The sequence below is a fragment of the Calidris pugnax genome, unplaced genomic scaffold (assembly GCF_001431845.1).
Source record: "Calidris pugnax isolate Ruff unplaced genomic scaffold, ASM143184v1 scaffold300, whole genome shotgun sequence".
Classification (NCBI taxonomy): domain Eukaryota; kingdom Metazoa; phylum Chordata; class Aves; order Charadriiformes; family Scolopacidae; genus Calidris; species Calidris pugnax.
In genome coordinates this window covers 112,818-126,277 of record NW_015091014.1, presented here as the reverse complement: position 1 = coordinate 126,277, position 13,460 = coordinate 112,818, and the positions used below count along the sequence as shown (strand labels likewise).

The 13,460-nt window shown below is 51.7% G+C and overlaps 2 protein-coding genes across 2 annotated transcripts in view; both read right to left on the bottom strand.

The window, feature by feature from the left end:
* Positions 1 to 203: 203 nt before the first annotated feature.
* Positions 204 to 5,130, bottom strand: LOC106895991 (keratin, type II cytoskeletal 5-like). Its single transcript, XM_014955681.1, has 9 exons — positions 4,450 to 5,130; positions 3,425 to 3,645; positions 2,809 to 2,869; positions 2,272 to 2,367; positions 1,987 to 2,151; positions 1,740 to 1,865; positions 1,041 to 1,261; positions 887 to 921; positions 204 to 646 (listed from the first exon to the last, which is right to left on the bottom strand). The coding sequence occupies exons 1-9, from the start codon at positions 5,128 to 5,130 to the stop codon at positions 204 to 206; spliced, it is 2,049 nt and encodes a 682-aa protein (XP_014811167.1).
* Positions 5,131 to 11,412: 6,282 nt separating this feature from the next.
* The window catches only part of LOC106895990 (keratin, type II cytoskeletal 3-like), a 6,009-nt gene continuing 3,961 nt past the window's right edge, over positions 11,413 to 13,460 (bottom strand). The window contains exons 5-7 of the mRNA XM_014955680.1: positions 12,583 to 12,747; positions 12,029 to 12,154; positions 11,413 to 11,637 (exon numbers count right to left, since the gene is read on the bottom strand). Coding sequence (XP_014811166.1) covers positions 11,413 to 11,637; positions 12,029 to 12,154; positions 12,583 to 12,747 — 516 coding nt within the window. The remainder of the gene's footprint in view (positions 11,638 to 12,028; positions 12,155 to 12,582; positions 12,748 to 13,460) is intronic.

Here is a 13,460-nt window from a genome sequence, read left to right as displayed (position 1 = left end):
TTCTTTTTTTTTAATCCTGTTTCAGGCACTTTGAGAGATCTGGTTAACGCGTGCTCCGCTGCTCTCTGTCAATGGTGATCCAGATGCGGCAGAGGTACGGAGCGAGGAGCCGGGGCAGAGGTGGGTGAAGGGGATGGTGATGTGTGGGAGCGATTTGGGAGCAAGGCAGGAGCCGTGGCTTTGGGGAGGGTCTGGTGGTGGTTTTACTCGGGCTGTGTAGCGTTCTTCAGGCTTTGGCTTTTGATACTCTTTTTGCTGGAGGAGGTTTTGGAGACGATTTTCACACCTGGGTTGGTGCCTTTTGCACTTCCAGAGCTGAAATTCCCTCCACTGGTGCTCAGGCTGCTGCTGCCACCCACTCCGTAGCCAGGACCACTTGCAATGCTGAGCCCGCTGCCACCTCCAAATCCACCTCCAAGGCCACCACCAAGTCCAAGTCCTCCGCTTCCAAAGCTGTAGCCTCCACCTCCGCCGCCTCCTCCAAGACCAAAACCGCTTCCACCACCTCCTCCAAGACCAAAACCGCTTCCACCGCCACCTCCAAGACCAAAACCACCTCCGCCGCCTCCTCCGCTGAGGCTCAGTCCACCAAATCCTCCTCCTAACCCAGCTCCACCGGCCACCCCAGAGCTGGAGCTGATGACAGCTGAAAGAAAAAGCAACCAGAGGGTTGGAGATCTCCTTGATAGCCACCCAGCTCCAGAAAGCACCATCACCGGGGCCTTGACCTACAGGACTTGAACCCAACTTCTGTCCCCTGTGCAAGCCACCAAAGCTGTTGGAGGGCACTGAACGCCTTATATTAGGCAAAACCTCCCTTTTCCCAAGGTTGCCCACAGCCTCTGCTCCCATCGGCCCAAAGCAAGACAAGGACTGTGGTACTTACAGTAGCTGATGGGGTTGAGTCCCTCTCCGCTCAGCCTGTTGGAGGGCAGAGAAAGGGGAGGTTAGAGCAAAAGGAAGGAGACAGGCAGCGGGTCCAACTGCCGGCAGGGGCAAGGTGATAGTCACTCTTATTCCTGAAGGGATTTTGCCCCCACCTGCTCTCCTCGCCCTCCAGCAGCTTCCTGTAGGTCGCAATCTCGATGTCCAGGGCCAGCTTGACGTTCATCAGCTCCTGGTACTCGCGGAGCTGACGGGCCATGTCAGCTTTGGCTTTCTGCAGGGCGTCTTCCAAGTCAATCATCTTTGCCTTGGCATCCTTGAGGGCCAGCTCTCCACGCTCCTCGGCATCTCCGATGGCTGTCTGCAGGGTGGCACACTGCGAGAGGAGGGATGGGGACTCCTAAATGCTGCTTTTCTTTCTGGGTAAGAGTCACCCAAGGAAGAAAACCATTCTGGTTGGGGTGTTAATGACAAAAGGTATGAACTGAGGTCTTTCACCCATCGCTAACATTGCTGGCGTTGAAATGCCAGCCTGTCAAGAGTGATTTAATACATGTTCATAGAATCACAGACTGGTTTGGGTTGGAAGGGACCTTAAAGATCATCCAGTCCCACCCCTTGCCCTGGGCAGAGACACCTCCCATCAGACCAGGTTGCTCAAAGCCCTATCCAGCCTTTTCTTGAACAGTTAGAGCATGATACCCTTTTCAGGAAGGAATTCTGTACATTTAATGAGGTAGAACATACAATGGGGCTGCTAAAGTCCCCATCCAGCAAAGTAGTGGCAGATGGCAGAGCTGTGGTGCTAAAGGACCACACAATGAGGCTCTATGGGCTCCTTTTGCCATTCCTACCTGGTTCCTTGTGTTCTCTATCTCTGCCCGGATCCTCTGGATCAGCCGGTTGAGCTCCGAGATTTCCCCCTTTGTGTTGCGCAGGTCGTCCCCATGCTTCCCAGCTGTGGCCTGCAGCTCCTCGAACTGCGGTTCAGAAGGAAGAGTAAACCCTCTGAGATGTCCAGGTGGACAAGAGGTGGCTCAAACAGCCTTATATAGGGACAGCAGTGATTTTCCCCAGAAATGCACCCAGGGGTCTGTTCACCTTGGTTTGGTACCAGGCCTCAGCCTCAGCCCGGCTCCTGTTGGCGATGTCCTCGTACTGAGCTTTGACCTCAGCTATGATGCTGCTGAGGTCCAGGTCCCGGTTATTGTCCATGGACAGAATGACAGCAGTGTCGGACACTTGTGCACTGAGCTGAGCCAGCTCCTGTGAGGAAGCACAGAGGATCCCAGCCAGCTTGCACTTACCTTCCCAAACACCATCAATGGTGGCAGTCATCGTCCAGGGGGTGACCACAGGACAGTCAGGGAAGGAGGGCATCTGTACCGCATCGTAGAGGGCTCGGAGGAAGCTGAGTTCATCAGTCAGGGCATCCACCTTGGCCTCCAGCTCCACCTTGTTCATGTAAGCAGCATCCACGTCCTGGAAAAGAATGACCATGGGGACATCTGCAGCCCCAGGTACTTCTTGAGCTCAGCCATGAGCTGGCCAAGCCTGGAGATGAGTCTGCTGCGGTGGTGCTGCCTGGCTGGAGGAGCTGCTAGGCACGTTCCCCTGGAAGAGCACCAAGAGGACACCTCTTGGCCACAAGAAGTGCTGTGTGTAACGTCGTTAGTGGATAAGGAAGGAGGTTCAGGCCATTTGTGCCCAGCATGGGTGTTGGGACAGGAGTGGGAATTCACTTCCATCCCCCAAGCCCCTCCATTCCTTTCCCCCAAAACCACAGTCCAAATGGCAGCTTTTAAAGGATGAGGATACAGGTTCCATGAGATCTCCCATCCTTTAGGGCATTCCCAGCCCATCCCAGGGAACCCCCAGTCCCAGGGTTAGCTCAGCATCCCTAATACCTCCTGTCTCACCCACCTTCTTCAGCACCACAAATTCATTCTCCGCTGCCGTGCGTCGGTTGATTTCCTCCTCATACCTGCAGGGATAAAGGGAAAGACGTGCTGGATATCATACCCGGGTAAGCAGCAGAGTTGCACAACTAAGACCACGAGGTTATTTGGGCTCCAGGAGGCATCTCCAAATCAGCCTCCTGGAGACTCTTGCCAGGAATCCCATTTCTCCAAGGGTTGAAATGACATTTTGACATAACACAGGTGGAACAAGGAAGGTAAAGCTGGTCTAGGTGATTTTTCCTTCACAAGTGTCATCACAAGTTGTTGTGTCTTGGCTGAACCTGCATTTTCCAGTTGGGAAAATGTTGATGGACATTTCTTCTGCTTCTGTGCAGGAAGGCAGGGGTTCTTCAGGGAGAGGAGTGGGATATTAGAGAGGGATTAGTTAGGTACTATGTTATGGGCCAGAGCACAAATTGGAGATACCTTTTTTTTCCCCTTTCCTGTAGAAAAGGGAAGATGTTTGACTCGCAGAAAGCTAAATCTGTGAGATTCATGCTACTGCCTAATGCTAGGCTGAACCATTTGCATCCCGTTTCACCCCAGGGTGCCAGGATGTGCCACCAGCAGGCACTCACTTGTTCTTGAAATCCTCAACGAGGTCTTGCATGTTCTTCAGCTCTCCGTCCATGCGTCCTCTCTCGTTGAGCAGGTTGGCCAGCTGCCGCTTCAGGTTGTTGATGTAAGCCTCAAAGAGGGGGTCCAGGTTGCTTTTGCCTGAGTTGGTTTTTTGACCCTGGTCCTGCAGGAGGGTCCATTTTGTCTCAAGCACCTTGTTCTGCTGCTCCAGGAAGCGAACCTGGACATTGGGGAGCAGAAGAGGCTTAGCAGAAGATACCTGTGAACATGCTGGTGGCCAGTAACTGGGGCTGATGTTTGGAAATCCCAACCCAAGAGCATTAAATCCAGCTGTGAATCTCCTCCAGATTATCTAGGGCTATGTTAGCCCATCCAGTAGCCAAGCAAATCTGCCCTTAGTGGACAGTTCTTGTTAGAGACAATTTTAATTTAGCAAGCCGATGAGCAATCATCAGAAAATGTGGGTTCAGCTCTTTCATTACCTGCTTTCTTTAACATCCTTTGGTTTTTCTTCCTTTGTAAGAGATATTTATCTTCCTTCATTAAAGCTAAGATCTGAGCGCTACAGCTTAAAAGACAAGTACTTAATTGCCTTTCCTTTTGCTCATATATACCGTGTATTTACCCAAGGAAAAGCCAGGGAAGCACTTAAGTTGAGTCAATATAGAAAGGGCTTTAGCTGCCAGGCAAGAAAGCAATAAGGACCAACGCGTCTGCTGAGATTCCCCACAGAGAGAGCTGGGTCAAGCAGTGAGGTCTGGACCTGGAACAGGTTTTCTCCATTTGGGTGAATACATCTTATTTCCCAGGCACAAAACCTGGATCTAACCCTCTTATTACTATCTTCTAGTCTAGTTTTCTGCCTCATAACTGCTTCGAAGAATGTTCTTTTTTGATTATTTTAGAAGACGTGCAAATAGGAGACATACAATAGGCTACAGATCTATGAAGTCGTATTTTTGTAGCTACAAGACTGTCTTTCTCCCTCTCCGTCATGATTCCACAGCCCTTGGTGAGGTCTCACCTTGTCGATGAACGAAGCAAACTTGTTGTTGAGGGTCTTGATTTGCTCCTTCTCGTCTTTTCGCACCTGGTGGATGTTTGGATCTATCTCCAGATTCAGTGGTGCCAGGAGGCTCTGGTTGACAGTCACTTCTTGGATTGTGCCAACTCCAGGTGGGCCACCAACAAATGCCACTGAGCTCCTGCCACCACCCAGCCCTCCACTGAATCCTCCTGGCCCCCCTACTCCACCAAAGCCATACCCTCCACCACCTCCTGGTCCACCAGCAAAGCCAAGCCCACCAGCACCTCCACCAAAGCCATACCCACTGCCAAGACCAAGCCCAAGACCACCACCAGCTCCGCCACCACCAAGTCCACAGCCACCACCACCACCGCCACCTCCCAGGCCAGAGCCACCACCACCAGCTCCACTCCCAAAAGCAGCTCGGAAGCTGCTTCCAACACCGATGGATATCCTCTTGCTACCACCAAGGTTGTAGAGGCTCCTGCTGCCAAAACCACTGCCAAGAGCACCACCTCCTCCTCCCATGAGCCTTCCAAAGCCACCTCCACCTCCTCCAGATCGTGCCACGGACACGGAGCTGAAGCCAGCCCTGTTGCTACTTGGAAGAACGGCCGAGGCAGTGCTGTAAGACCTGCCTCCACCTCCCGCTCTCAAGCTGTACGTTTGCCGGTTCATGGCAGCAGGAGAAAACAACCCAGCGCTGGCAAGAAACAGCAAACTGGGAGAGTGCAGCTCTCTGGAAGGGGGTGCGGGATGCCCTTTTTATCCCCCTGGGGATCTGGGCTTGGTTGCGTGGAAGTCCAGTGATCAATTTAGTGCCTTCATGGTTTTGACGTGCCAGGCAGCCAGCTGTCTTATTGAAACTCGTTAAACACTGATTGCTCCCAAACACACCTACTGAAGCTAGTGCGAATCTGCTCAGCTAGAAGAGTTATCTAACTCCCTGCGTTTTGGCAGGGAGAGCTGCAAACCCTCTGTATGCTGGCAGAGATGTATTATTTTATTTCCTAGCTGCAAACCAAAAAAAAAAAAAAAGAAAATATTTAAAAGGGTGAAAAATGAGAAATAGCTACTTGATACCCTCATGCTACTTATAGGTTGTAGTAGGTCTGTGTAGAGCTTAGTAGAGAGTCTTCTCAATTGACTTGAGTGAAAGGCAGTGAGAATAAAATGGCTAAATCTGAGCAAAAATACTTCACGGGGCTTCTGCGCCTGAAGGCAGAGTGCAGGTGTGATGTTCATGAGACCTGACATCTCTTTCAGGGCTCTAATTTATCCACTGTCTTTCTGCAGTGATGAGCTCAAAGAGGTCGTGGTCCATGAATTTCCTAAGAGATGCTATATTTAAATGTCACCTCAAATTTTGGCCATTGAGTATTGGATACTTGGTCTGTGGGAGGTTTCCTCAGCTTCCTCTCTATTGACATCTCCAGAGGACAACCCCATCCCACCCAGAGGCTGCCCTTGCAATGTCTCCAGCCAACTGGGGATGGGATTGACGCATTTTCCTCTTGACCTAAAAAGCATTTCAATGAAAGAGGCAGATTTTCTGAAAAACACCTTGCCCAGCTTCGTGGAATAGTATTATTTGTGTGTTAAAATTAGGATGTAATCAGTCTTGAGATTCTAGCTCTTTACAGACATGATTTCTTTTAAAGACCTTTTGAGTCTTTCTGTTCAAAATATTGCCAAAAGGAAAGATTTAACCAGCATGAAAAAATACTCCCACAAATTCTCCTTATTCTGATTCCTGGAGTCCTTGGGGGAAAAGAGCAGATTCGGTAGGGTGTGGTGACATTTTCTGGCATTTCGGACTTTGTGGAACTGCAAGTTTTAGGGTGTTTTATTCTTCATATTGAAGAGCTCAGTTGGTTTTCAGCATGTTGCTGCCCCGGTGGCACTACCCGTGCTCTGCGCATGACTGGAACTTAAACATAATTTGCAGGACGGGACTCCACATGCCCTGCAAAACACGTTCATGTGCTGCAAAACCATTAAGTACGAGCTAAAATCCCACTGGCATCTCTGGAAATGAAATTAAGCAGGTGCTTCGTGTTCTACACGAATACAAGAAGACCAAATATCTGATTACCCTTGGAGAAATGCTGCCGGGCAGGCTCAAACTGGGAGAGTTGGGTCACTCGAATAGAATTTCCCATGGCAGCGAGAAATTCCTGGTTGGTGCAGGTCGGCTCGCTTCTCTTTGGAAAAACTGTTGGTCTGAATCTGCTGGGGATGTCACTTGAAATTCATGAACATCTATTGCCTTGATTATTTGCATGAAATTCAAAGCCCGGGCGCGATGGGAAAATGAGATGATTGTCTTCATGCTTTCTTGACCCCAGAAAAGGCAGATTGTCCTGAAGCTGACAAACGGGTTCAGAACAGATATTAGAACTGAATGAATATAATGGGATTAAAGGTGGGGCTGCCAACAAGAAAGAGGGAATTGTCATTTGAGGCTCCCACACTCTTCTCCCTTCAGCCCACTGTCCACAAGGTATGCGAGCGATGCGAAGGCTGGGTGAAAAATGCACCATTTCTTTACCGGGCTGGTCTGTTGTGTGGAGGAGCTGAGGTCTCTGGGCTCCATACCCAGAGGGAGATGTAGCATTTTGAATCTCTCAGTTTGGATCAACTCTTCTAGACTCTGTCCATCTACCAAGGGGCACGTCCAGAGTGACGCCGAGCAGGGTTTGCCTTCTAAATTGCCCCCAAAAACATACTCTTGGCCTTTTTTCTTTCCATAATAGCCTGTCCTACATGAACATCTTCAAGCAGGCAGCAGAAAACATAGGTTTTGCAATCCTGGGGGGTTGAGAAGGGCAGGGATGATTAAAGGTGTTCTCCCACAAATGCAAGAGCTGCTGGGCTGCTTTGGTACCCTGGGGAGGCGGCGGGGTTTGGTGTGCAGGGATGAGGTGATCAACATAAATTATTATGAGCTGTTGGGGCACTGGAAGCTTCTTGTTTGGGTGTTTCTGCAGGTTATTTGCATACAAATGAGGTGAAGTCCGAGTCCTATGCATTGAGACAGAAAAGATGAAGATAACCATTCCGAAAAACATCCTCTTGAGGTGGGTGGGTTTTGCCTTCTCAACAAAGGCTGCTCCATTTGGCTTTCACCACCCCCGCCCCAGCCCAGGCAGTGTGTCTAAGGCTTGTCATTTATTAAAAATTAATTAGTGAACTTCTACCTGCTGATCACATCCACTAAAGCATTTTGTTTTCCACCAGAAAAGCACCGTGGACATGGGGAGCCATGGTCTGTGCTGGGAGAGAAGCAGAGGGAGATGCTCAACGAGTGGGAACCTGTGGTGGGTTCATCACTGTAGAGTCACAGAATGGTTTGGGTCAGAAGGGACCTTAAGATAATCCAGTTCCAACCACCTGCCCTGGGTAGGGACACCTCCCACCACACCAGGTTGCTCCAAGCCCTGTCCAACCTGCCCTTGAACCCCTCCAGGGATGGGGCAGCCACAGCTTCTCTGGCCAACCTGGGCCAGGCTCTCACCACCCTCACACTAAAGAAGTTCTTCCCCACATCTCAGCTCCATCTCCCCTCTTTCAGTGTCAAACCCTTCCCCCTCATCCCATCACACTCCTCCCTCATCAAGAGTTCCCCCCAGCTTTCCTGGAGCCCTTTGAGGGACTGGAAGGAACTCAAAGGTCTCCCCATCACACCGAGGTGGCCAGTCCAAGCCCAGCAGGGTGGTTGAGCTCATTCTCCAGCCCTGGAGAGGTTGGGGCAGACAAGCTCTGAGTCAGCAGCGAAGTCTAGGAAGTGGAGCGGGACGTCGGGGAATAAATGACAACACCCGGTCCTCGGAGGAGCTTTCACGAGGTGACTCCACCTGCCCACACCCTGGGCAGCTTCCAGGGATGGGTTTCTCCAAGGGGCAATTCAGAGCCCAGTTGTCTCGGGGGCTTTTGGCTGCTCCCAGGGAGAGGATGGGGATGGCCGGCTGGTTTTCCCGACGTCCAGCTGTGCCTCCAGCTGTGGTGAGCACCACCCTGGCCACCCTTTCCCAGCCACGCCATGGAGACCTTGCAGTGGGTCACCCTCCCCTGGGAAGAGGGGACCCTCCTGGAGGAAAGGGAGGGGGCGAGCTGATCTTCCCCCAATCCCAGTCCCCTGAACTGGTGGGAGAGGGGCTTCCCCTCCAGGCAAAGGGATGTTGGGGGGAGTGGGAGGACCCGGGCGCAGCCGCTGCTCTTTGTGCAGGTTCCCACATTTTGAGGCAGGGGGTGTTCGAGGAAGAAAAGCCCTGATTTTGCTAAAGTACACTTTTCGTTTGCTTCCTTTGAAAACTCCCTGACTCTTATGAGAGGGTGGGGTGTGGGATTTTTTTTTTTTTTTCCTTTCTGTTGCACTGATTTCTTTAAACAAATCTTTTTTTTTTTTTTTTTGTTCTGCCTCCAGACACCCCAGACAGCGCGAGGGATCCCCAGGGAGCTGCACATCCCACGAGGGGCGAAATATCCTGCTTTTCCCTGCGTTTCCAGACTTCCTTGTGGCCGCACTCATCTCTGGATGGAATAAAGGTATGCAAAAGCCCAGCAGGAAGACAAAGTCTCAGAACAAACAAACAAACAAAAAAACTTGGTTAAAACCCTACTTCTCGCAAAATCCCGCCCCCACCCCTTTGGAGGTTCATGTTTGAGATGTCTGAAAAAATACCTCGGCTTTTGTAATCTCAGGAGGGAAATGAAACCCGTGGAGCAGAGCCTGAATTATGCATGTAGTTTATTGAAGGTACAGCTGCGAGTTTGGAGTAAGCGAAGGGTAATCAACTCTGTTCACTTACACATTCAAAGCATTAAATCCGTCTGCCTGATACACACACAGGAAAAACAACGCATGCATTTAACTACAGAAATATAAGGTGCTCGTCGGTGTGTAATTAAAATCTGCTCTACCAGACCTGGTGTAGCAACTTGGACCCATTTGCATAAGCATTACCAACCCTCTCGTAAACAGGAAAAATGGGATTTTGTTGTTTTTTGGGGGGTGTCATTAGAGAAGTTAAATCATAGCTGCAGCCACAACTGAAACACGGCTTCTCTCTCTGAAGTTGGGGTGACTCAATTTCTCACCCTTTTGCAAAGGAGAGAAAAATCCCTGCTGAAAAGGGGTCAAGGAGAGAAGACTGAGTTACGAGATGCTGTGTGAAGGCAGGTATGGACTGTCTGAAATGAAACCCAAAGGCTGAGACCCTGGGGTCCCTTCTTGGCACCCCAAAAAGGACTGTGTCCTCAAGAAGGACCATGTCCTCAAGAAGGATCATGTCCCCAAGAAGGACTGTGTCTTCAAAAAGGACTGTGTCCTCAAGAGGAACCATGTCCCCAAGAAGGACCATGTCCTCAAGAAGGACAATGTCCCCAAGAAGGACCATGCCTTCAAGAAGGACTGTGTCCTCAAGAGGGACTGTGTCCTCAAGAGGGACCATGTCCCCAAGAAGGACCATGTCCCCAAGAAGGACCGTGTCCTCAAGAGGGACCCTGTCCCCAAGAAGGACCATGTCCCCAAGAAGGACCATGTCTTCAAGAAGGACCGTGTCCTTAAGAGGGACTGTGTCCCCAAGAAGGACCGTGTCCTCAAGAGTGACCATGTCCCCAGGAAGGACCATGTCCCCAAGAAGGACAGGGATGAGAAGGTGGGTTTTGATCATGCAAAGAGTTTTGGGCAGAGCGATGTGCCTAATCGTGTGGGCATGGACAGTGCATGGTTGTGTGATCCCTGTAGCTGTCAGAAGGAAGGGGAATACTGTTTTATTGCAGAAATGCTGATTATTTTAAAATATGATGGGTCGTTGGCCCCCCCCACCCCCTAGCCCCGCTCTCTACCGGGTTGTTCTGACCACCCTCACGGCTGTGCTGTACCGGCTCCCGGCGCTGCAGACCCCAGCCCCGGGGATGATGACAGCCCCCGGGCTACACTGCTCCACCCCGGCGCACACCACGTTGCCCAGGTTGCCCATGTTGCCCATGTTGCCCATCCCGGGGGCGCACTGGACCCCCTCGGCCCCGGGGATGACTTCTCGCCCCACGCAGCTGACGGCGCTCCTGGCCCCGAAGCCGCCCCCCACCCTGGGGAGACAATCCATACTGCGGGTGCTAAAGCCGGCGCCGCCGACCCCGAAGGAGGAGACCACCCCCAAGCCCCCGCCGGCCCCTCCGGTCTTGACGGTGCATTTGCCTCCCATTCCAGATAGGGATCGGCACTCCCCGACGGTGCCACCGCCACTGACCACAGCTGTGGGAGAAAAACAGGCTCCGTCACTCCCAGAGCAGCTCAAAACCAGCTTGAAAAGAAACTTATAAGCTTAAAAGACTTGTAAGGAAATTAAGGGGATGGCTCATTAACTTACCGACGCTCACAGGGTTGCCGGTGCATATCCTGTAAAGAAAAGAAGTGTCTCAGAGATGAACCCATGGAGAGAAAAAGGGCTGATGCTCCTCTCTGCATCCATGGGTGGGAGAAAAGGGATGATGGTCCCCTCTGCACCCATGGGGAGAAAAAGGGGTGATGCTCCTCTCTACACCCATGGGGGAGAAAAGGGACAATACTCCCCTCTGCACCCATGGGTGGGAGAAAAGGGATGATGGTCCCCTCTGCACCCATGGGGAGAAAAAGGGGTGATGCTCCTCTCTACACCCATGGGGGAGAAAAGGGACAATACTCCCCTCTGCACCCATGGGTGGGAGAAAAGGGATGATGGTCCCCTCTGCACCCATGGGGAGAAAAAGGGGTGATGCTCCTCTCTACACCCATGGGGGAGAAAAGGGACAATACTCCCCTCTGCACCCATGGGTGGGAGAAAAGGGATGATGGTCCCCTCTGCACCCAAAAGGGACAATACTCCCCTCTGCACCCGTGGGGGTCTGCCTTCCTGTCTCTCTCCTCTCCTGTTGGCTTTTGTCAGCTTTGGCGACAAGGTGCCTCCAGGGCTGCTCCTACCTGCTCTCCTCTCCTTCCAGCAGTGTCCTGTAAGTGGCAATCTCAATGTCCAGGGCCAGCTTGACGTTCAGCAGCTCCTGGTAGTCCCTCAGCAGACATGCCATCTTGTCCTTGGCCTGCTGCAGAGCAGTCTGCAGGTCAATCAGCTTCTGCCGGGCATCTTTGAGGGCACAGTCACCCCGCTGCTCAGCGTCGCAGATGGCCGTCTGCAGGGCTGCGATCTGCGGGCAGGAACGGGTGAGAAGGTGGCCAGTGGTCATCTTAAGAGGCATCTCTACAGGGTTCCTTATGCACCCCCTTGATTCTCAGCTAGGAACTGCCTGAGAGCCTGGATTTAGGCTGGACACATGTGATGGCCAAGCTGTCTGGGGTGAAGAAGAGGGGTAAAGAGGAGAGGACCTCTTGGCAGCACCTCCTGTTGTAGACAAACCAACCAGCTTCTGCTTATTTGCCAAGTGAGAAATAAATCTTCTTCTCTGTGTGTCAACAGCAGATGAGACACTGCAAATACAGGCTCAGGCTGGGGTCTGGGGGGTTCTTTGCATCTCAGCAGGGTGGGAGCTGGTGAGGAGGAAGCCCTTGGCGTGTCTCCCCTTCAACCCTTGGTCCTACCTGTTTCTTCACGTTGTCTGACTCGCACTGCAGCTTCTGGATCATCCGGTTGAGCTCGGCTATCTCGCTCTGGTTGTTCCTCAGGTCATCGCAGAACTTGCCCCTGCTGCTGTGGAGCTCCTCCAGCTATTGCAAGGGAAAAAGGTGACGTTAACACGCCCCAATCGCCCCTTCCAGGGAAGGTGGCAACTCTCCGGAGCAGCACCAACGTGGGTGCTCCTGGGAAAGCACCCAGACGTGACCTCAGCCTGGACACGGCAACAGTCCTGGGTAGGTCTGAGCATTTGTCCTTTGGGAAGGGGATGGTGTTCCTGGTGGGTGTGCACAGAGGAGACCTCTTTGAAGCAACTCTGGTTTTTACCGAGAAGTCTTAAAACACAGTTTTAAGGGTTGTTTGGGTGGGTTGTTCTTTTTGGCATGACTTTCTATAGCAAGACAGTGCATGCAGACTGTGGGGTGGGTTTAAGTTGTGTCATGGAGGAGAGAAATGGTCCCCAGAGTTTTGTTGGCCAAGGGATTTCATTGCCATCTGTGCTGGTGGTGTGAGTACTCACTCTGGTTTGGTAGAAAGCCTCCACTTCAGCCTTGCTCTTCTGGGCAATCTCCTCGTAGCAGCACTCAACGCTTTTGATGATGCCCTCCATGTCCAGGTCCCGGCTGTTGTCCATTTGCACGATGACGGAGGTGTCACACAGCTGACAATCCAGCTGAGCTCTCTCCTGCAAGGTTCACCATGTGTCAGTCTCCTTCCCTCAACCAGCCCAAGCCCAGGCATGGAGGGACCCCTGGCAAAAGGGGCTCTGCTGAGAAGGTGGAGGTTTGGGGGAGGTTTTCCCATTAACGCCCAACTAGAGCAAGGAGTTCTCCAGGTGGGTGACTGGTTTCCAGCAAGAGGTGGCTACTGGGACCTGTTTTGGTGGCACAATATGGGATTGCTGCCTGCAGTTCCCTAAGGAAGGGTGGGGAATGCTGGTGGAGCAACTCTCTTGGGTGCAACTCAGCATTTCTGGCTGCATCAGCAGTTTTTGCGGCTGTGAAGCCCTCGGGGACAAGTGCTTTGGCCCCCATTGCCTCCAGGTGGTGTTTGGTTAGAAAAGGTGTGTGTTTTGTAAAGAACTTGCTACATTTTTGACAGAAGTGTCACTTTTGACAAAATATTTTGACCAATGTAGCTGAAAAGGGGAAGTGCTAAAAATATTTGTGTTCTGGAGAGTGAGATGTTTCAGTAGTTCCCGGGGATGGTTTGGGTGGGAATTAAAAGGGCTTTTTCATGCCAAAGACCCTCCCTTTGCAGCCAATAATATGGGACACGACCAAGGACGCCCTTTGCCTTCCCCAAGTGTTGTTATGGAAGAAATACAGATTTTGGGGATGCAATTTCAGGATTTTTCTGAAAAGCCACCTTTCCCTGCATTTAGTTTTGGTGTGAGGG

What these genes read in the sequence shown, in the direction of transcription:
- LOC106895991 (XM_014955681.1), bottom strand. Translation starts at nt 5,130, where the DNA reads ATGAACCGGCAAACGTACAGCTTGAGAGCGGGAGGTGGAGGCAGGTCT. An exon ending in TTGCTTCGTTCATCGACAAG is followed by an intron (nt 3,646 to 4,449) that starts GTGAGACCTCAC and finishes CCCAATGTCCAG; the next exon opens with GTTCGCTTCCTGGAGCAGCA. An exon ending in CTGGAGGGCGAGGAGAGCAG is followed by an intron (nt 922 to 1,040) that starts GTGGGGGCAAAA and finishes GCCCTCCAACAG; the next exon opens with GCTGAGCGGAGAGGGACTCA.